We start from the raw sequence: 22,733 nt of genomic DNA, 5'->3' as shown, positions 1-22,733 counted from the left end.
TGTCGAGATTTATCACTTCAGTGACAATTAATATCCTCCTATTATAGTAATTCAATTAAGAAGACCCGTGTCTCTTCCTGCAGCATGTTCGATTAATTATCACGGGTCGCTTATGGAAAACATAGACTGCGACGATAATTGGGTTAATTTTATAGGAATAACGCCGAGTCACCTGTACGATAATTAATTATTGCTTCAACGAGAATCGCTCGTTCTTTCTCTCCCTTTTCTCCTCTTTTTCTTCCTGATTTTCTTCGCGCGATTTATTAACGTCGGCCATTACGATCAACTAACGATGCTAATACAAATTTGTATTTCAAATATTAAATATCGTTCTGGATCATTATTTCGCGTGGCAGATTAATCTCGGATATATTCAGGAAGAGACCGGGCTATTTGCATTGCAAAGTTCCGCGCAATATGAAATGTAACTCGAACGAATCTCGATGACGTTCTCCACTGGATATCCTATTTCCACTAAATTAATGTGATTTCAGTGTGGCGACCGTGTGTCCCCTTAAGCTGTAATTATTCGTTTCACAGGGTTTTAACACGATGGTAGAATTTGATAATCGTAATTTATTAGATCGTCCGGAAAGTTTTACGTGAAAACTTCGTTGACGCTAAGTACTTGTAGTTTTATGTGCGTTTGATTGAATCTCTGATATATTGCTATAATCGCTGGCGAACACGCAACTTCTTTGTTCTAAATCCTTCTCGTCTCTAATGTTGATTTTAGTCTATAGATATTATTGATTATTATAGCCATTATTAGACTGCGAATGTGTATGCAAATTTATATTTTTATAAATATAATTAGATAAACATGCACATTTCAATATATTGCATATCTCTGCCTGTTACATACATATTTATTTATCATACGTATTTATCTACTTGAGAAAATATTTCCAGCATGATGTTAACAAAAAAAGCTGCATATTTTAAATTTAGAAAGTTTTGGTATGAAAAAGTTCACAAGTCACACTGAATATGCGCATACTATTATATGTACATGTGCCCACCAAGTGGTTACAGTAGTGGTAACAGTGGTTTTAGAGGAAATGCTTCATAGAGCAGAAGTTTGAGAGATCCTATGGACCGTAGATATTCCAAACCGCTTTTGAAAGTATCTGGAGGGTGTTTGAATCTGAATTTCATTTAGGGAATACAAGCAAGAAGTGGTTTAATTTATTCAAATTTTTTAATGAATATTATACGAAAGAAACAGGCAAGTTAAATTTTAACATTCAATAATTAATTCCATGCTGCCAAAACTATGCATACACGATGATACCAGCCACTTTGAATTTCTTCCACAAACATCATTTTCAAAACTTTCTCCCAAAAACATGCATTTACCATGTCGCTGCAGACCCATTTCAGCTTCGACTTTCTTATCGATTGATACTTGCTACGTATCATGCCACCTTTGATCGTTCCGTTCAACAGAGAAGTAACTTGCATCTCGATGAAAGAAAATTTTCTGATTAAAGTAGACCTGGAAGCTAGAGACTTATCCTCTTTGTACGAGCTGTTCAATCTCAATTCTATTACGAACGTACGATCTTGAAATATCTATGCATCCGCGAGACGATGACACTAACAGATAGCCAGTTTCGAGAGGCGGAACTTCAACCTTGGATCGACGACGACAGACTAAACAAATTTCATCGAACAAGTTTCTAGTTGACACTGATGTTTCTTTTGCTAGACAACGTATAATCAAGTATCGTAACTTTTACGCGGACACTGTGTAAAACATAGCATAAGCATTCGTCCAATATTTCGCAAATAATTTCTATGCTGAAATGGGGAAGAATATTTAAAGGTGAAATGTTTGAAGACCAACTTAGAGTTGGTTATTGTTGAGGCAATACAGCATAGACGAAGATTACAAGGAGTTTCTATGATTTTTTAGCGACAACATCAACATCTGGTAGAGACGCGAGTATTTTTAGAAAATAACCCACTTGTTAAATATCTTCACGCAATATCAAACATCAAAACTAAATTCTCAAATTCCACAATTCGAACAATACCGTCATTCGTTCGATTCACTCCCCAACTTGATGAACTACTATAAATTAATGAAATAAGAATCCCAAATAGACTGATATGTAAACAACGCGTCCCACCAATTCAATTCCGTTACGCGTAAATCGAACATATCGTAACCGCGTGACTTAATAAATTTTATCCTCTCTTGAAGATCTGCTGTATCGGAAACCGATGTGGTTGTCTACGCAATCCCGATCTATTGACACGTAAAAACTCGTTATCGGGGCTGGAAAGCATTCGTCGTCTCTAGCAGCGTCTATTTATCTGTAGCCCTCGGTGCGGCCGGGAAAGCTTTTTCCAAGATTGCTATACCACTCCTTTGCTCTTTCCATTGTAACGAAATTCCGGTGTTTCACGACACACAGACGCACACATATACAAATATACGAAGCCTTATAGAAAGACACACGGCAGGGGAACCAGGCCGGTGCTCTTCCTTTAATCCGAACGCGAAGAGAAATCCCTGAGAGCCCCGGATGACGAGAGAGCCGCAGAGAAATGCCTCACCTTGTCCCGTCCTTGATTTTCTATCCACTCACTGTCCGACAGTTTGCTTTTCTTTCCTTCATCCGTCCATTTTAGTATCACTTCCTTTTTCCTCCCTTTTCTAACACAATCTCTCTCATTCATCCCTCCGAGAGGAGAGAAGCTCTCTTTCGGTGTTTCTCCGAGGGAATGACACCCTTAAAGCTGGTCCTCTCGCTTTCACCGTGCGAGACAGGAGATTCTCTCCTCATTTTACTTTTCAATCTTCGGGAGGATGCGATTTTCTTCCTCATTTCCAGTCTGACAATATTAGGGGATGAAGCGAGCGAATGGGTACCAAAGAGGGGGTAAGATCGAAGGGTGGAACGGTTTGAGAGATTCGCTAGGAGGTGAAGAGGGTGAAACTAAAGAGATAGAAAGGGTGCATCGGTAATCGACCTATCACCTGTTTGCGTTAGCACGCCGTTAGGAAATTCGATTTACCTTAATGACTTGCTACCATTCAACACTTTCAAGATTCCTCCCCCTAAATGGCTTTAAACCTCTGGACTATGTTTTCTAGTGTTTTGTATCTTTTTTAGCGATTTCATTTGGGTGCGTAGAACGCTGCTTCGCCAGAGGCTATTTGAGAATGCGAGAACGTTTTAAACTCGGGGGATGAAATGAGCCGCTATCGTGTTTTGGATAAGGATTCGATGAGTTTTCCATGCTTAACTGTTACATTATGGAAAGTGACATTGCTTAATAGAATGGAGGAAATCTAACTTCTTATACCGTTTTATACAGAACTTTCGCTTTGTAAACATTTTTCTTTATTTTCATTGTGAGCGTACCAAAGAAAGTTTGAGAATTTTCTATCTCAGGTATCCCAGAATTCTGCATAACAATTAGCATACGAAAATATGTAGCAATGTTTGGGTGTTACAGAATACATTTTCCAGCCTCGCAGCATACACTCATGCATATATTACGTTTTACGTTGCCAAATGATGAAAGGGATTAAAAGCAATTAGTCACTACGTCTTGCAGTAAATTACTAAATTATGAAAATATGCGAATAGTCTCCTAATAATGTACTCGGAGCACGTTACAAGAAGCCATGTACGATACTTAATTAAACATTTTCCCCCTTAAATAGTATTTTCTAGTCGTAATTGAAATATCAACATTCTACACATAGCATATAATCATTTCAATTATACTTTCCAAATATTCGCAGATTCACTATGGTAAATTAAATTTGTACATTCGTTAATCCACTTCCTCACATTAAGCTATATTTCAGTCCTATTAGCTTCCCCTTCCGCCATTTCGATTAACAACCAGGAATTATTAGAAAGTAATGAAAAAAGTAGTTTGGTTGGAGCAATTAACGAAGAACCTCTAAGCCCGAGCAAAAAGGATTTAGAATCTGCATTATGGCGTTTCATCGCGATCTGAGAAATTCGGCGTCGCCTTGTCATGGCCTGACTTGCGTGAATCCAGCTTAACCCGACCACGGTTCGTGTGCAAAGAGCCAACTACGCGACCACGTACACATCGACGCATGATTATACTTAGCGTAAGGTGATTATTTTGCTGAAGCTACTTGGGAGTCGGACAACTAGTATTAAGCCGGGTACGGTATCGCGTCAAAACTTTCCGGGATCTGCTGGTAATCGCGTCAGAAAATAAACGATTAAGGGGATACAGAACTTGTGGTGCATACGAATGCACCGTGAAAAGGACCTGATTGTAATTTTGAAAGCGTAATTTATGAATTTTGTGAGGCACGGCTTAGAATTCGAGACATAGAAATTAAATAAGGGTTGCTTACCACGTGAAGATGAATTTCTATTATACGATTGGGAATTAACGAATTTTGTAGCTATTGGATCCAATTAAATCTAGTTTATGTGTTTAGCGCAGTATAATTTAGATTTTCATATAGGAATTAAATAAGATTGAGTTTCAAGGAATTATACACGATTGAATTTTCTAGATGTTCCATATAAAGAACCAGAAAAAATTTATGAAGAGTATGTTTAATTGAAAATACGTACATGTCACGGAGAAAATTTAGCAGAATGCAATAAAGATGTAAATTTGCATTTTGATATCGTTTGCATATTACGTGCATACGATTAAATATACGTTCGAATTTATTTCCAAAAAACAAATCCTGACAAAAATTAATTTCAAATAACAAGTTTGCATACAGGTTAAATACGTGGAATGCCATCAACCTGCAATTTATGTATCATTCCGTATTCAATGTAACATGACCCGTTCGATTAATCGCAAGACAACGACGCGTCACCCAAAAAATCCAGGACTCTCACAAATAACGGCTGATTCATGGTCCCGAATCAAATTTCAATGTATACATTTTCTTTTTCTCCGTTTACGAATAATAATTCGTATGCAAACTCACCTCGAGAACATGTTCCGCTTGGTTTTCTCGATCGAGTTTCCGGCCGCTGGTCGTGATCAAACCTGAAACATAATTAAATAGAGAATTAGATCAGCAACCTTAATAAATCCCGATTAAACGGTGTTTCAATTAAGGTTTCTGGGCTGACGTTTTATCGTCGAGTACCGACCGGTAAACCGACGCCACCGAGCAAACCGGAGGACAATTCTCCGTGGCAATTTACGGTGAAATGAAAAGGCCTCAATTAGCGGGACAAAGATTAGCTCGATGCCCACGGTTTCCACGAAATTATAGCGTTCAGATTTCACCGGAATCCCGTCGAACTCGTCTCTCTATTCTTTCCCTCGTTGTTCACATTTTCTCCCTTCACCTCTTTTCTCTCGTCTCTTTTTCATTTTCTATGCAATTACGCATAGATATACATACTGTAGCTGTCGAATGTATTCGTGCATTTATCGTAGAAAATTTGTATGAATATATTATGTGTGTTGTACAAGATTTTCTGAAACTTCTGAAATTTATTGGCAACAAAGTATATATTGCAAGTATATATACATTTAGTAAAAAGCTGATATGACACGGATAGAGGTCTTAAATATATAATTAGTGCTAAAGATGGTCTCGTTAAATATTATAGCTTCCCATAATGTATATATGACTGCATAAATACTTTATTGGCTTTTTCAAACTTTGCGAACGTAATTATGATAGCCACATCTCATTATAGTGCTAGTGAAATTTCAAAATGTTTCTTGTAGCACACATAATATTACAATATTTTCATAAAGAGATTCCATGTCTGTTTAAATACTCTCGAGTGTCACTGTATATTTACGCACATACAGTATATTTTATTTCACACCCACGATTCAATGCACGATATTCAGGGATTCGTTTGTGGTTTCACTTGGCGAAAATTCGAGGACTAACGATGACCGACGATGGATATGCCGTTCCGTTCGTTCAATTCGCAGCGAAGAACGAACGGTTTTCCGTCACAGCGTGGAATCGAAAAGGCTCGAATGCCTCGCGGACACCGGGCGTTTCGCGCATCCGTCTGCTTTCGACGAGTGTCGTCGAAAAATAATTGAGGGAAGGGGAAAAAATGAGAGTTTCGGGTCTGGCATTGTCTGTAGCCGAGCTTCGAACGTCGGCGATCGAGAAACGTCGACGTGGTAATTGGGTTTCGGCCTTCTATTCGTCGCGGAGACCGTAACAATTTCGCGGCAAATTGTTCTCCGCGACGCGTCCCTTCTCGTTTTTCCGCCGATGTTCGTCGCCAGAAACGAAAGAAATTCGATCCGGAGAAAGACTGAAAAGGGGAAACGTTTCTTACGATTGATTTGATGCTGCACAGATGGGAGAGAAGATTAATTATTTATAAGAAGAATGGATGATCGAAATGAGACTGAAGCGTTGATATTACCGTTTAAATGGGTTATACATTAAAATTTGCCCGTCGATGAGTAAAATTAAAAATATATTTTTGACGAAGACAGTGTAGAACGAATGTTCTCTTGTTCGAATAAGTCGAAATAAAAATTAATTTGAACTGTACTATTTAGTATTATTGACTCTTGCAATGATTTTTGTAGCGACTTCTTTTGAAAGTTAGAAAGAATCTTCCATTTCGTTAAGCTACACCTACAACGTAATAATTTTAACTATGTTTCAGTATTTAGCATCTACCAGAGCAACTTTTTGACAGGATGACAGAAGATTTAACCGGATGCAGACAGTTTCCGGACTCTGAGAACGTTTCTAAAAGCAACAGAACAAAAACGAAGCCCCTGAAAATATTTCCAGAGTACATTGTTCCGCGGTCGCATTCCTTTTTTTCTGCACATTCTGCACGGTTTCTCCGGCTTCCGGCAATGGTAGCAAACGACACAGATTTTATATTTCAACCGGAAATACTAATCAGGTTAAGAAGCCGCATGTTTCTATTTTGCGAAGAAGCGAGATGTTTGGCACGCGTGCGCGAAATTTACCAAACCTCTGATTCTGTGCATTCCATTACTCTTCAAATGGGGAACGCTTAAATTTCGTGGATGCGAAATATATTGAACGCGGCTGTGTTCACGAAGCTAATTATCGACCAAATTCATGCGCTAATTAGAAAGCTTTATCTAGCTCCTTGAGGTCTAATTTATTCAATAGGGAATATTATCAAAAATTGTGTAAAAATGAATTGTTGGTTAAATTTCTGTAATTCAATCGCAATTTATTTTCAGATATTCCTTTCTTCTGTTGACGTATCTTTTGTCTACTACTTTCAGAGATAAAAAACAATTTACAGATACATTCGTCCAATAATATCCACATATAAATTTAAATTACGTAGCGAGGCTGTAAAAGAAAGAAATTAATTACAACATTGAACATAATTGACGAAACGAGCATGAATACCCAATTAGCTTTTGGTATGGTAAAGAATCAATTACAATTGCAAATGAAATTTTCAGTAGGTAAATGAAGATTTGTATACATTAAAATTCGAATAGATGCTAACAAAGTTCGACCGTTTCGATATTCTTCAACTGTATAATTCAGTTTGGTTACAATATCAGGATCATATAATCTATTTTTTATAACGAAATCAAACATGTCATTTATGATGCATTTCAACTAATATTCAACAGCTGCTTGCACTCCCAAATTTTCTGTAAATTACATAAAAAATGCGCAGTTTACTAATAACAAAAGCTCGTGCTTGTGTGTATTATATATTTAGAAATACAAAGCTGTCGGATCATACAGGGCCATCAACACAAAATGACGATACGCGTCATTTGATCGAATCGAGCCTCAGATCACAATCACGGGTCGACATAAAAAATTGACAAGAAACTACAGTACGGTCGTCAAATGCAATATCGTTGCTCGAATACGATGCTGGTACGACGTACACTTTTCTGGCCAAAAGATTCGACGTGGTAATAAAGGTCGACGTTCTGCCAACGTGCGCTTTTCTCGTTGGAATCACTGGTGAAACGGGAAAAAGGGGAAGGTTAGAAGGGTGAGATGACGCGACGAATGTACAGGGTGAGTCTGAAAGGCTGTTGGAAAATTTACGAGGGTGATACACGCGTGTCAAAGCTAAGATATGTAAACGACAAAATGGAACCACGATAGAGTCGAGTCCTTTTTCGGTTCGCATTGCAGTGTCCAGCTGGAGATGATTTTCGTGTGGTCACCGATATGGAGTTGGTTTTTATATGGAATTTAGAGAAACTTTCGAATAACAGAGTGAAAGAATGGATTGATGTTTTTTTTATTTTTCTATAGTTACGTAACATGAAAATTAAAATAGTTCTGAAAATGCTCTATTCTTTCTAGGTATTTAAATAATTAATAATAACAGATACTCTCTACGATTCTTTTATATTTATTAATTATTGGATTTTACTGAGATCGTTTAATTCCTATATTCCTCTTGCAAGTCCTTTTTTATTGAAGAAATATGTAACAAAAGCTAAAACGGAAAACGAAAGATTTACATTAAACTACATTATATGCATACCAATTTAAATAACATTTTAATATAATGTACGTAATTTAATACGTTTAATGGCGCTCTTCCGATTCAAAAACGATCCAAAACTCTTACAAAACAAGCTACATTATTTCTATTCCCATGATTCATTCGCATCACCCTCTAGGCTCGATCCACATAAGAAAAGAATGGTCACGAGGAACGAGAGATCGTCGAAAAATAAAGTGAACAAGACGAAGTGAAAAAGAAAGGGAAAGCCTGATACCGGTAAAAACTCGACGACGAATAGAAAAGTTCACGACGTAGAACGCATTTAAATAATTGCTTTTCGTTTTGGTCCCTCGGTCTCATCACATCGAGACATCGTCGTCTCGACTGACTCACCCGAATGAACGCGCGGCTCGTCACACGTAGACAGCTTTCTCCGCGAGAAATTCGTTATCGGAAATCAAAACTATTCGCGATATTATCGACAGTACTATCTGGTTCCGCCGATATACCAAGATGTGCCGCTATCATCAGATCAGAACGGATTTATTTTTCGTCTCCCCGGAGCACAACCGACGACGTTCATCCCCGAGATCTCGAAGCCCGCCGGCAGCTTACTCTATAACGACTGCTAAAAAATGTTCCGTGGAAAACCGTGGGACCAGCCAGCTTCCCCGGAGAAATTTTTTCCCCTGCACAGTTCACGTCGCGTCGTCGAGCGTGATTTCCGGTGCAGAGTGTCGCAGAGGTTCTTTTCACGTGCATTCGAGGAACATCCCCGTCGCGTGAAAATATCGCGACTGAACGAGCAGTGTTGCGTATATGGGCTGCGTATTTGAACGAGGAAAAATTGTGAATCGAAGTTTGAGAAGGGTTTCTGGGGGACAGAGAAATGTTAGTGACACCTTAGAAATTAGAATTGTATATACTGCGTTATTGATCAAGTTTGATTTATGTTAAAAATGAATTATACACTATATTTACGTTTGTTACGACTAAGCCTAAGTGAAACGAATCGAAATGAAACGGATGTGTTTTTATTAATTTCCAATTGCGTGATAATCGAAGTCTTTTTTAACGGGTTAAATGGTCGCATATTATTTGTTAGTTTCGCGAACACTGGTCGTAATCGAGCTTAAACTTTAAAATATCGTAAAATATTCAATAACATACATTCTACAACAAACTAATCCGATGCGAAAACGAAATGCAGCGCAAGTAACAAGTTGTAATATTATTGTAGCGTCCCGATGAAAAGTGGTTCATCAAGCATAATTCATTTTCATAGAATTAGCACGTGATCGAAATCAAGGCAGAACTCGAGAATCGGCAGATTTATCGCGGTCACGTGTTATTTAGGTATGCAAATTACGCATCTTGCTCCACAGATCGGTAAAGGTGAAACTCCGGCGAGTTGAAGGCACGAAATCAGGACGCTTGGAAATTTAACGAGCGCCGGTACAATCAGAAGCCGCCATTGATCGCGTATGAAGAATCGAAACAATTGCTACCTATCGACGTGTACGTATCGCTTTGAATTGCAAATGCGTCGCGGGATCTTAAAATTCGTGCCGGATCGGCTGGTGTTTTTCGGTCATGTCGGGCTATCGACCTTATTCCATCGGTTTCGATCGTCGAATAAACTCGGATAAACTCGCGAACGCGATTCTAGAAGCTCTCAATCGACGACATAGGACTTTCGTATTGAGTTTCCACGTGAACAGGTGTTAAACGAAGGAACGAGCGAACGGGATAAAAATAAAAGAGCGAAATCGCAGGGTTGAATGAGTCGGGCTGAACACGCTGGTTGCGACTGAATTTCGCGCTCGAAATGTGTGACGAGAGTTTGGTAGAAGAAAAAGTAGATTTACCGAGTTTTATATTCATCAAGTTAAGGATACGCGAATAAAATATAGCTTTCGTCATGTTTGCAGGAAATTTCAGAAATTTCAAATATTTCAAAAGCATAAAAATAGAAACAATAAATGACCAGAGAAACGTATAAACAGATAAATAAATATGTATATTGGAAACTAATAGTTAATACTCGTGTGACGATAGCGTCACGTCACAGGTCATCATATTGTTACGTAACTTTGTATAATACATATTAAAGTATCACGATTTCAAATGAAAGTATAGTAAAATTTAGCCAGATTCAACGAAGGATAAAACGAGGAGTACATAGTTAAAAGCTGAACATTGAAATGTGAATATATTTCAAAACGGATTGAAAATATATTAATACAATGAAAGTATTAAAAATGTACTAATGATCCATTATTTTGCATAAATATAAAATTTCGATTCAAATATCTTTTCAATTGCACGAACAACCAAAATAATATCCCTATCGCCGTTCGCCTGTTCGAATACTCGATTGCAGCAGACATAAAAAAAACCTTTTCGTGATAAAACGCGATGTTCACCGGATACGACTAACCTGTTTCACTGGCGCATGTGTACACACAGCTTTCCCCGGGCTGCAGCGTATTACACAGCCGAGAGAGCCGTGGTATCTGATCTAATCCTCGCAATAGCATTCCCAAAACGTCGTGATTATCCGTTATTATTTCCTGTGTTTCTTTAAATAAAAACAATACAGCTGGTGAACCGTAAACGTAACAACCGCGCGAAATTAGATCGCTTCCCGGTGACTCTCGCGCTGTAACTTATGCAATCTCGTCCGTAGTAGTCGGCTCTTTAAGCAGCGTTTACGTTAGGCAACTTTTGCTCGATTGACCGAGCCGATTGATCGATCTCGAATCATTGAAACTCAGTAGAAAGTTTTCTCCTGTATACCAAATTTCAATCAAGTGGAAACCTTCGAACAATTTGTGATCGCCTAAACTGAAGTTATCCATTTGTCCACTTTTGATCCAACGATTTATTTTTACGTCACGTAATTACGAATTGCGTTAGGCTTCGCGATTTGTTCTTTTGGTTTCCGCGAACTCGTTCGTTCTGCTTTTCGTTCGAATCGGGAACGGTTGAAGAAAGGAAATGGAGAAGTGTTTCGTTACGTGCGCGTAATTGCGATAACGAACCTGAGGGAGTTATGCTGTACAATGTACATGCGATTTCTGACCTTCTTTCCGAGTTGATTGTTGGGATGTTTTATGGCCGGAATCGTGCTGCAGTTCATTGTGCAGTGTCTTTTCTTTTTGCTGGATCCTATCGGCCGACAGTTCTTTCTTTCGTTTTTATATGCGAATGTCAGAGATGTAGCGAAGAAGCAGTTTTACTTTGTTAGAAATTTGAGAATGTTACGCGTCGTTAATCGCAAGCTTATCTTTGTGCAAAAGAATTTCCATTTGTAATCGAGTACATGAGATAGCAGCAAAGTTTGAAAACAGAGTATTAATAAATTTACAGATCTAGCATCTCATAAAAATGTATAAATATTATTATCAGAGGAAGAATTCCATTTTAATTGATACTCTGACAAATATTCTGTTCTCATATCATTAACATTCGCCTTTTTCCAAATTTACAAAAATTCCTATAGCAAAATATCCATTTATAATCAGGCGAAAATCCAGAGTTCATGTTTCCAATTTCCAAACTCGACGTAATTCTTGGTTCGATAGTAACACTGAATGAAATAGACATAAATTCTAGTTGTTTTATCATCACCACCATCAGCATCAATCAATACATTAAATACTTATTAACGAGCAAATAATTCATCTTGGTACCTCGCGTTCATCTCTCTTCCTATCAGAAACATTTACGATTACCTCCGGCCAACTCTCCATTCCCTCAACGATAATTCATAGAATCAGGCATCGCTACCATCTTGCGTCTTTCGATTCCCACAAAGGCCGGCGATTGCATCGGTTCACAAATCGCCGAGCGATTACAGTACGCACGCGTGCGTAGTTCCTAATCGCAGCGATCAATTTCGCGTTCGCGAGACGAAGAGAAAGTACGCGTATAAGCATACGTTTATACCTTGCAAAATGGCCAGGGTGAAATTCCCGGCTAAACGACCTATCTGTTCTTCACGCACGATCATCGTAGTTACCATGGCGATCCGTAGGCTTATTTCGAATCTCCCCGGCTTGTTTCTAAATCTGCGTATTCGCCGACTAAGCAGAATCCACGTAAACGTTCATGATCAGTCGGATATTCTGATAAGTATTTTTGACGCACACTTGTCGACTACTCTAATGTTAGATATGTTCTACTCTCGCATCGTACAAGATACTGCGTAGTTTTGATTACAATTTTGATCGCTCATTTTTAATTATTTTTTGTAGATTGATGTTAAATTTATAGATTAACGCGTTGACCGCCAGCCGGATTTTATATAATTTTCCCTGTAAACTGTAATAGATTGAAATATGCCACGATATAATATTTAATTTTTGCAAAATATTACGTTATATTGACAAACTTCTTTTCTGACAATGTTGTCTAAATCATCCACATCATTAAAAAATTTTTACTTCATAAAATTTATCTTATCTTGATTACTTTAAAAAATTTAATCGCACGGGCTATCAACGATCTTGACAGTCAACGTGTTCGTTGAAATAAATTGATAGAACGTGTGGAAAGATTATTCGCACAATTGACGGATAATAAAACGTAACTTTAAAGAACGCCAAAATTTCGAAGCAATTCCAAGAACTTCCTATATCTTCCTATTCCTTATTCCATCAAGATTCAAGCATCACGGAGCTCCATCAATTTGTCGCTCAGCAGCCGTAGAACCGTCAGTTCTGTGAGATCGAAATTCATTTCCGACGATCCCGCGGATATATCCTGGTTGAACCGCGGAAGCCTAAAAGCGCTTAACTTCCAGCTACCATTTGATCTAGCGTGCTCGACGCATCGAATTCCCGCTGGAGATCGCGAAATCGGCTTAACGGACTCGACGACCGCGTTAAACCACGCAACGTTTTACGCAACCCTGTAGTCTCCTACATATTTATCCGAGATTATTACGCTTTGTCACAGACGATCCACCGGATAAACAGCTTAGAGAAAAAGAAGCAACCGAATGCGTTCGCGTTTCACTTAATCACTGTATTAGGTTAAGTCGCGTATACACACGTTGTGCAAATGGTTTCGTGCATTGTTGATGAAAGGAATATGCCGAGGTCGTATTACGCTAATCTTTTGGCTCGTGACAGTAATTGCGAGAATCAGCAGAAAACCAGTGTAAATGGCACAGATTCTTTAAAACCCTTTTTGTTATAGAGGAAATTTTGATACGAGAAAAATCATTTGAAAATATTAATGTATTGTGGCTGTGATTACATTGTACTATGTTTTCTGGCGAGCTAAGAAAAAATTATAAAAATACATTTTATCGGAATAAATTATTTTTGTAATTACTGGAAATCTTTAGTTTCTTTATATTATTTAATACCAGTTCGCTATGCATGGAATTTTGAATCAAGCATTTTAATTATTTCAGCTTTTGAATATTATAGGTGGATCGACTGATTATATAACCACTCTTTAAAAAAAATATTAAATGGTGAGAATACTAATCATTAAAAAAATACAAAAAAAAATAGTGAATTATGAAGTTAGTATAAAATATTATTTAATGTTTGACACGACGAAGAAATAAAAAAACCAGGATTCTATATATTCCCAGGTTAAAGGATCAAAAAGTCGAATTTCTAATCTCTCACAAATTTCATTAAAAAATGTAGGTCAGCTGTGACTAGTCTGGTGAATATAAAGAGTAAAGAAGCGAAAGTATAAATTCAAAAGATTTACTTTTAAATTCGATCTCCAGCAGGCACACGGTTCTCAACATCTTCATCGTTTCAATCTCATCATGATTTCACATAAATAAGGATCATAACCTCACCCCAATCCGAGATCCACTTCACGCATCGAGGTATTCACCTAGCAAAAAGCCGACTCTCTTCATCTACTTCAATCCGGGCCAGCGAACAACCTCTTGGAATCGTCGGTACGTGCATCGAAACGCGCGATACAGCGAACGTGCGAGATACTTTGTGAATCATGGAGTACGATTTATTTTCAAGCCATTCGGCCAATCGAAACATCGTTCATTCCATGAAACAAAAGTGGGATCAGTGACTTTTCAACGTGGCAACGATACCTATATCAAATTCTATCGAAAGGAAAGAAATAAACTAGAAAATATGAATATACGAAACGATCGGTAGCAACGCTAGAGATTGCGAATGTTTATGTAATTTATGGGATATCTAGGTACGAAAATGTATAGAATGTTCAAAGTGTTTAAATTATTTGCTATGTACGATTCGTGGATTGCAGGTAGAATTTTGCTTATTAAATTTAAAAAAGGCTATATCTCATACGTATAATAATAATAATTCTCAAAATATTTTCTGGACAACTGGACTATGGTACTGTCTGTATTTCTCAATGATTCACACGAAACTCTGTTTTCTCGTTAATTATATGACACTTTTATATATCACATGATTTTCTGAATCGTTGCTGACGTTATCAATAAGTTACCATAAATCGCAATTCGTACTGGTCTCAACAGAGAAATTCTTTTTAGGCAAATTTTTATCCTCTCGATTTATATTATTAAAAAAACAAATGGAACAAATCTCTACCTACAGGTTCGATTTCTCTAGTTCATAGAGACACGAAATGACAGAAAAATCCGTAGGCTTCTTATCACAGTGTGAATGCGCCACAGAAATCGAAGATGAAGAACCATTTCTCGCGGACCAACGCGGAATCATTGTTCGATAACCCAACGACACTCGACGAGATACGACTCATTTTTTATTGACCGGCGTTCCACTCGTACGAGCATCGAATGGCGACTCTTCTAGCCCGTTTTTCGTTTCGTTCTACAGTTTCCTTCGGTCACCCAGTTCGTCCTCGACGCGTACATTTTTCTCCCCTTATCGAACGCAAAAAAAAGAAAGAGAAGGAAAAAGGTAGAGGTGTCTTTTCGTAATTTCTGGGCCGACAATCCAAGAACCGTGGAAAGTTTCCCGTGGCTCGGGAAGACTGATGAATACGAATCAGCGGACGGTCGACTTTTTAATTACAAGCCGTCTTCTACCGGTGTAAGCAATTTTCCGCACCGCCTCCCATCGATCTTCGAGATGACTGGGAATAAATGACCGCTTACGAAACTTCTGGAGGAAAGGCGATGCCGCTGCGAGGTGAACGTACACCGATTGAATGAATGATGTGTAATTCCGATTTGCAGAGACTTTCGTTCCGCGTTTGCCCGTTTTGTAATTAACCATTGCGAATTTCTTGCAGAAAATTGGGATGACGAAGAAAACGAATGGAACGATCTCTCGATTTTCATCTCCAAGATTTATTCGTTCGAAGGTTATTATCAAGCTAAACTGTAAAAGCTATAAATATCTGTCTTAAACATCATTATAAGCAATGCAACTATCGACATTTATTTACTATAAAATACTAATGGTACGTATGTTTCGTATGCGATATCAGAAATGCAGACACAATCATAAACATAAAGAAATAATTATTTTCCGAGATATTCGTTATTTTTTTACATTATCGAAGTATTAAAATGGATTTAATATCCACACTGCGCGTTCAGAATTATCCTACCTCGTTATCTCCCTATAATTTCGCTCCATTAATAAACCGTCAATCATTATTTATTAGCAGTTTCCCCTTTTCTCTGGTCTTCTATGTTCCGGGAAAGTGACTCGCGTCACAGAAGCGGAAGCGTCGGAGTCATTGTTTTCGACTTACGCGATAACGTATGCAAATTCGCCCGATCAAGCCGCGCCATTCATTATTCATCGTTTCTGGTGGAACGGTTGTGTTAGCCCGCGAAATTACGAAACGATGAAAAGTCAGAAACTCGTTATTGAAAGGAAAAGGAGAAGAAAGTAGCGGGACGCGGTTATATTACTGATCAGGGGGTGTGGAAAAGTGGAACTGAAGATGAAAGGGCGATGATACTGCGCGTAAATAGGCACGCGTACACCAGACGAGTGAGAATCAATTTTAATGCGGGACAATTTGCGATACAAATTCGATTCGACCCTCGGTGAATAATCTTGGCGGGCCAGCGACCGATTAAATCAGACTTTCAAATGAACCCAGAGGGGTGAAATTGGACTTTTAATTTGAGCGTCGGCTTCGTACAAGTGGCCCCGGTTATTGCTATCTTCATTAAATCGAATCTTTCTTCTAATCGTCAATTTACCGTTAAGCGATATGGAAATATCGAATCGCAGCGAATAAATCTTGTTTATTGGAATATTATGGAGAGCTTCATGCTCGTAGCGTTAAAATTGGCGCGCGCCTGCAGCGTCGATAATTTCCTGCCTGACTCTTCATCTTTGATATTTAAGCTCTTTAATTAGGAGAGCTCGTAATGGCAGGTTTGCAATCGAAATTACATATGTATCCTGACAGTGAAAAGACAGAGCTGTTAAAAAGACACGAATGAAGAGATAAAGATGTTTCAAATATCGAGATCTTTTTTCGATCGAAAATTTTATGTGAAGTGGAATTAAAATATTAATAGTCAGAAAGCGTTGGGAAATAGACTGTACGTTCATCAAAATATCGTTTCATGATGTAACGAGAGAGAGAAAGAGAGAGAGAGAGAGAGAATCTCGCGCCAGCCGTCAAATATAAATAACTTACGGGCTATAATTAAAATTTATTGTTCACAAAGAGCTATAAAACCAGACTATTGTGATACTCAGAAGTGAAAGCAAATTGAAACTTTCGAGCTCAATGATAAAAATAAAACGAAGGTAACGTGCAATTTTATTATCGTTCGCTGCAGTTTAAACCATGCCTTGTGTCTTTATGCCAATTCATCGTTACGATATGCATTCGCTTCAACTAGCTCCTATCTCTTTAATTCATCGCGAGAACTGACAGGGGTCAATCTATGTGACAGAACGCCATTATTAAATAGATTGAGGGCGAAACTACCACCCATTACGTTTAATCGGAGCCATCGTCCAAGTCAAACATTTATTAAAATTTCTTTCTCGATAAATTCAAATACGAATGTATCAACCGAGCAAGTGTTTTACGTTAGTACTAGAACTATCGACTATTAAAATACAGAAGTTGCTATCATGAAAAGACACATAACGCAGTAAGAAAATATATTTTCCGAAAAATTATTCAGATCTTCGAAAATGCAGTATTATAGACCTATAAAATAACTCGGAAATATCATGAATTTTGAGCAATCCAATAATTCTGATGTCGATATCTTCCCATCTTCTTCAATCCACATTTCTTGATTGAAATTTCAGAAAGCTCGAACTTATTTTCTTGCCCTGATTTATTTTCGAATTGTCGTTATTAAAATCCTCATTCATAGAAGGGCAAATTGATCTCGTTACAGCCAAGGACCGTTGTAGCCAATCTATTTCGATTCTGTGACAAGATATTGGCTCTTTTCTGACTGACCATGTGGAACTTACCGGTGGTGGAGTTGATGAGAAAATAACCTTCCGGATTGCCGCTGGTGATGGAAAAAGTGAATTGTTGGGGCGAGACGTCGCGATCGAACGCCTGGATTTGAAGAACGCTCACACCTGCCGGAGAGTTTTCCAGAACCGATGGATAATAGACTGGAACTTCAGTCAACGGGGTGTTGTCGTTCCTGTCCAGCACCTCCACGTACACCTGCACGAAAATCGGCTGTGAATTATTTACGAGAGGTAGATAAGTCCTCGCTGCTGTGCGTTTGCGAAAAAATGGAAAAAAAATTGCCATATTTTTGTAAACTAGAGTTGTGGGCGGATTTTTCAGCATCGAGTATAGCAGAACTTTGAGAAATGGGAATTATATTGTATCACGCGTGCAAAACAGCAGAGATTAAGATAAATTCTGTTCGAAAATGATCAGTTTTGAATTTTAATCGGTACAAAATTATTGGCGCAATTCGTTTGGAATAAATAATTGCTAAAAGGTATCGTTTGAAAGATTCCTGGAATAATTTATTCTTTCTATCGATTACCGTTGAATGTGTAAGTTATGAAATGTACATTCGTGAACTTCTATTTTATTCGTCGAAGAATGTAATCGAGGAAATTGATTTTAATGTGAAATGAAGCGAAAAGAGCAGGAATATTTGAAGTTTAAATTATAGTAATTAATGTATCACTTCCTGTATTAATCTTCTATAGATACTACGTATAAGACTAAAATCGTAGTTTAAAGTGAATACATATTATTAGAGAGCGTATTTTTAAACAATTCGTTAATAATCTTATTTCACAACGTTGGACAGTATTAATACTGAATTCTCATTTCCTTATCTTGATTATTTTCTACAATATCAGTTGCGGCGTATATAATAAAAATTCACAGTATTGATTATAGTGCATTGCAGTGTCCACGATGAGATTTTAGCTGGTCATGTTAAATCACTAGTGAAATTTCTATCTATATACGCAATTATAAAAGTGTCGTAAATTAAACTCTTTGCGTCACGTCGGTAACAGAAAGTCTTTTTCCAATAGCGCAATGTATGTTGCAATATTATGGTGGGAGATAAGTGATACGAAAAATTTGTAGCGGTCGATAGAGAAAATTAGTTCTTTGACTAGCCATCGTTTCGCTACTAGGAGCTTATGTACGTAGAAAGTACGAAATAAATAGTCGTTCGTGATATTTTTCCGATACAATGACAAAAATGTAATGGCAGTGATTATAGTTTAACGTAAACGACGTTACAAGCATTAATTCTATAATAATTCCTTGATCATTGATCGAAACACAGATTTTTTTACCGAGGAATTAACAAGAAATTGTATTAAATCGAAAAATTCATAAATACCCAAAGTTTTACTGTACGTTTGCTATAATATTCTCAAAATACAAAATATTTAAGTAAATTCTACTACTTCTCTCGAATTTTTGATATTATGATGTCCCAGAAAATATTTTTCAAAGATTAATTATTTCTCCTTCTTTCTTTTTCGTTAAGACTTATTCAACAAACCAATATTATTTGGGAAATATATCTACGTTAATTGTTGTGGCAATGTATTCTCTGCCTGTTCCCATTTTCACTATCTGAGTGTGAACAATCAAAAATTTCGAAACACGAAGATATTTCTCGGGACAGTATAATACATTAAACATGTAATTTATCTTCCGCATTGCACAAACCTGCAAACTCGAACTCAGAGGAACCACTCCGTGATCCTGCGCGTACACCGTCAGCCAGTATCCTCTCTTCGACTCCACATCCAACATAACCTTCGTCTTGATGTTACCTGGAACGCCAAAAAACATTTTATTAAAAAGAAAAAGAAAAAGGAAAAAAAAGGAGAAAATAAAACAAATCTAATGTAACGGAATATTTGCTCCCGTACAGCGATTCCAGAACATTTCTCGATCGCCAATAATTAAGAAAAAATCAAGTTATGCTCGATCGAAACGTCTCGTCGCGTAACTAATCATGCAAACGGAATAGCTGAAAATAGCCACCGTATCGCGAAACATTTTCACCTCTTCGATATCACCATGAGAAGATGCGAGCTGAGTAGGAACAGGTCGTTCTATGCGCGAAAAATGGGAAAGAAAAAAGAAAGGTGGGAAAAGGAAAGAAGGGAGGAAGAGGAAGACAGGGCAGGAAAGATAAGGAAGGAGACGTTATTACCGTCTTGCCAGATAGCTAGCAACAAGGACCGATATGAAATGACGTGCACGTAGATGGCGACTTGCCAAGCGTGCACCCGCGCGCGCGCTCTCGCGCGTCAGTGCAAAAATTGGACTGCATTCCTGTTGTTAACACGTCGAGCACGTTGTTCCGCGTGTCTTCGATCGTTTTTGCGACATTCCAGTGCTTACGGTCGGTTCTTGCACCGCGGTACATGCCATCAATGAACATACGCTTGGTTTATTGCGGTATTAAAACGATAACGTCTCGATACCTGGCGACCAGTGGTCCAGGAACAGGCAAAAGGCTAACAGATATCGAGGCAGCAAAGAGAGAGAGAGCGAAAGAGAGGCGGAGACCTCGATTAATTAGCAATCCGTGATGTTACGTACGAGAGCAGATGTAGATCGTAATCAAGATTATCCCCGATTTGTTCTGTCAGTAATTGCATCTTCAGATTTCGCTGCAGTATCTTCATTAATCCCGATCTTTCGCGTGGCTCGACCCACCAGTTCCTCGATCACTGTACATTGTATGCGTGCCCAACAGTATCGGTATAATATCGAGCTCGTAATTCCACGATATCGATTAATTATCGGAGCCGAGGCGAAATTCAGCCCAGCGGGAGCCAGATACACGTCGGTGTCCTCGGTTATTTATGGCCTCGTTCCCGTAAAATTCACGGCCGTGGAATCGTGATCCACGCTCACGATTTCATGATTTCCTCGGCCGAAGAAAAAAGATGGCTACACATGTAATTGGAGGATAGCGCGGCGCCTGAGATATCAATGGTTAATTTATTCTTCGATATATGTATATAATCCGGTATTCAGATAGAAAAATTTACTCGGTCAACGCAAGTTATTGGATTCCTTGCGTTCAATGACTGGTATTTCCAGGACTGTTGGAATGCTGGTTTGCATTAATATATTGAGTATATTATACCATACTATTTTTTTAGAACTTCCAATCCACCCGATATAAATCAAGAATGATTTTCTCAGAAGCTAAGCTCATTAGCTCAACTTTCTATTAATTTCTCAATCGCATTAGATAAATACACGTTTTAATCTTCGATTCTTCAAAAACAAATAACTTACGCCCATGAGTTCGTTTATTTCAACAAAATGATATAACTAATAACAAATTCCAAGGTTAATATAGAAAATACATATAATGAAAAATGGTCTTCGTAACATCATCTCTCATCATCATTCTCTGCTTTTACATTTACACGTTTGATCAACGTGGCCTCTAAACGGCTCAAACATAGATCTCCAAAATTAAGAGAACGATGTGCAAATGTTTGCTTGCGGCGCACTGTACAGTGGTTATATCGAGAAGTTTTCAAAAATTCGATACTCTAATCTCTGATATTCACAGTAATTCAAAAGTCCAAGGAAACTTTGATTAATCGGAAAGGAACGTCTCATTGACTCTACACTCTCCGCAATTGTTTCGTAGCCGCAGAGCACGCGTTACACGTGTTTTCGTGGCTCACTCAAGCATAGAAGGGGTTCGGGGACGCAGACACGTGCTGCACGTTTAACAGTGATCGGTGGAAGGGGAGAATAAATTAAATTCGCTACCGTGAACGCAACTTGTATAAGCAATTTAGTGGTAGAGCGAACGAGACAGAAAGAGAAGCAGATACGACTATATCCTACGAAGTCGAATGCGATGCTCGCTTTTCATGTCCCAGTTTTTCGTCTAAACAACATTACGGACTTAATTTCTTTCCGGATTGTAACAGGGCGGCGGTCGCTTTCTCTCGCGACAAGAAACTATCTTTCTTCCGTGTCAAAAGACACGCTCCACGGAACTTTTTAGACAGGGATAGAGCGAAAAGCTAGAGAAGGATGAAACGAGAAGAGAGATGCGAAGGTGGTGGCTAATGGAAAAAGTTAAAGGCAGAAAGATTTTCTTTGTAACACGGAATGAATTCGTTTGAACTTACGTTCGAGGATATAATTGGAGAACACGACTGGTTGAACGAAGTAATTTTCGGACAAAGAAATACTCATTTTATCTTATAATAATTAATTGTAATTTTAGTTATTTTTAATTGCTTATGCCGTCAGTTAAACATAAAAAAATGATAATTTTTGTTCTCTTAATTAGCGCCAAATTATTTACAATTTCAAGTAGTCTATGCGGAATCGTTCTTAAATAAATGATTCAAAGTGAGAATGTCTTCCGTGTTATACACTTTTTCCGGTTTCTAACTTCTAAAGCCTGGATTCTCTAGTTTCTTTTCTTCGCACTGTCTGAGGAAGTTACGTTTAATTATCTTTAAAGAATTCGATAACCTACGATATTAACATAAAATACAATGCTACGATATACTCAAAATTCGAAAACAAATATTTTTAATGGGATATATATAGCCTCAATAGAGCTCAGCGATGCTATAAAAATTATAACAATCCAGTATTCTTTTTAAAAGTTACCTTAGAAAGTATTTTTCCAAAAACGTCAAAAGAGTTAACGAAGATAATATATCACTACAAGAACAGAACATTTAGAGAATAAAATGTATAATAAAACTTTCAGATAGTATTCTAATTCTACAAGATCTAGTGACAATAGAGAAAAAACGAGAGTGCACGAATTATGTTCGATCAAAGTGGTCAATCTAGGATTAAAATTAAGTCATTCTCGCGAAAACGAGTTTACCC

At 37.9% G+C, this 22,733-nt stretch overlaps 1 protein-coding gene across 9 annotated transcripts in view; it reads right to left on the bottom strand.

Annotated features, from left to right (window-relative positions):
• Window positions 1-22,733, bottom strand: part of LOC117230477 (fat-like cadherin-related tumor suppressor homolog) — a 497,091-nt gene that overhangs the window by 47,582 nt on the left and 426,776 nt on the right. For all 9 annotated transcript variants that reach the window (XM_033488013.1, XM_033488021.1, XM_033488064.1 and 6 more), the window contains exons 4-6: window positions 19,563-19,669; window positions 17,867-18,071; window positions 4,961-5,022 (exon numbers count right to left, since the gene is read on the bottom strand). In XM_033488013.1, the coding sequence (XP_033343904.1) occupies window positions 4,961-5,022; window positions 17,867-18,071; window positions 19,563-19,669 (374 nt within the window). The remainder of the gene's footprint in view (window positions 1-4,960; window positions 5,023-17,866; window positions 18,072-19,562; window positions 19,670-22,733) is intronic.

This window comes from Bombus vosnesenskii, unplaced genomic scaffold, assembly GCF_011952255.1.
Source record: "Bombus vosnesenskii isolate JDL3184/JDL3185 unplaced genomic scaffold, Bvos_JDL3184-5_v1.1 scf7180000013262, whole genome shotgun sequence".
Classification (NCBI taxonomy): domain Eukaryota; kingdom Metazoa; phylum Arthropoda; class Insecta; order Hymenoptera; family Apidae; genus Bombus; species Bombus vosnesenskii.
The sequence above is the reverse complement of the archived record's forward strand: the minus strand, read 5'-3'. Positions and strand labels throughout refer to the sequence as shown.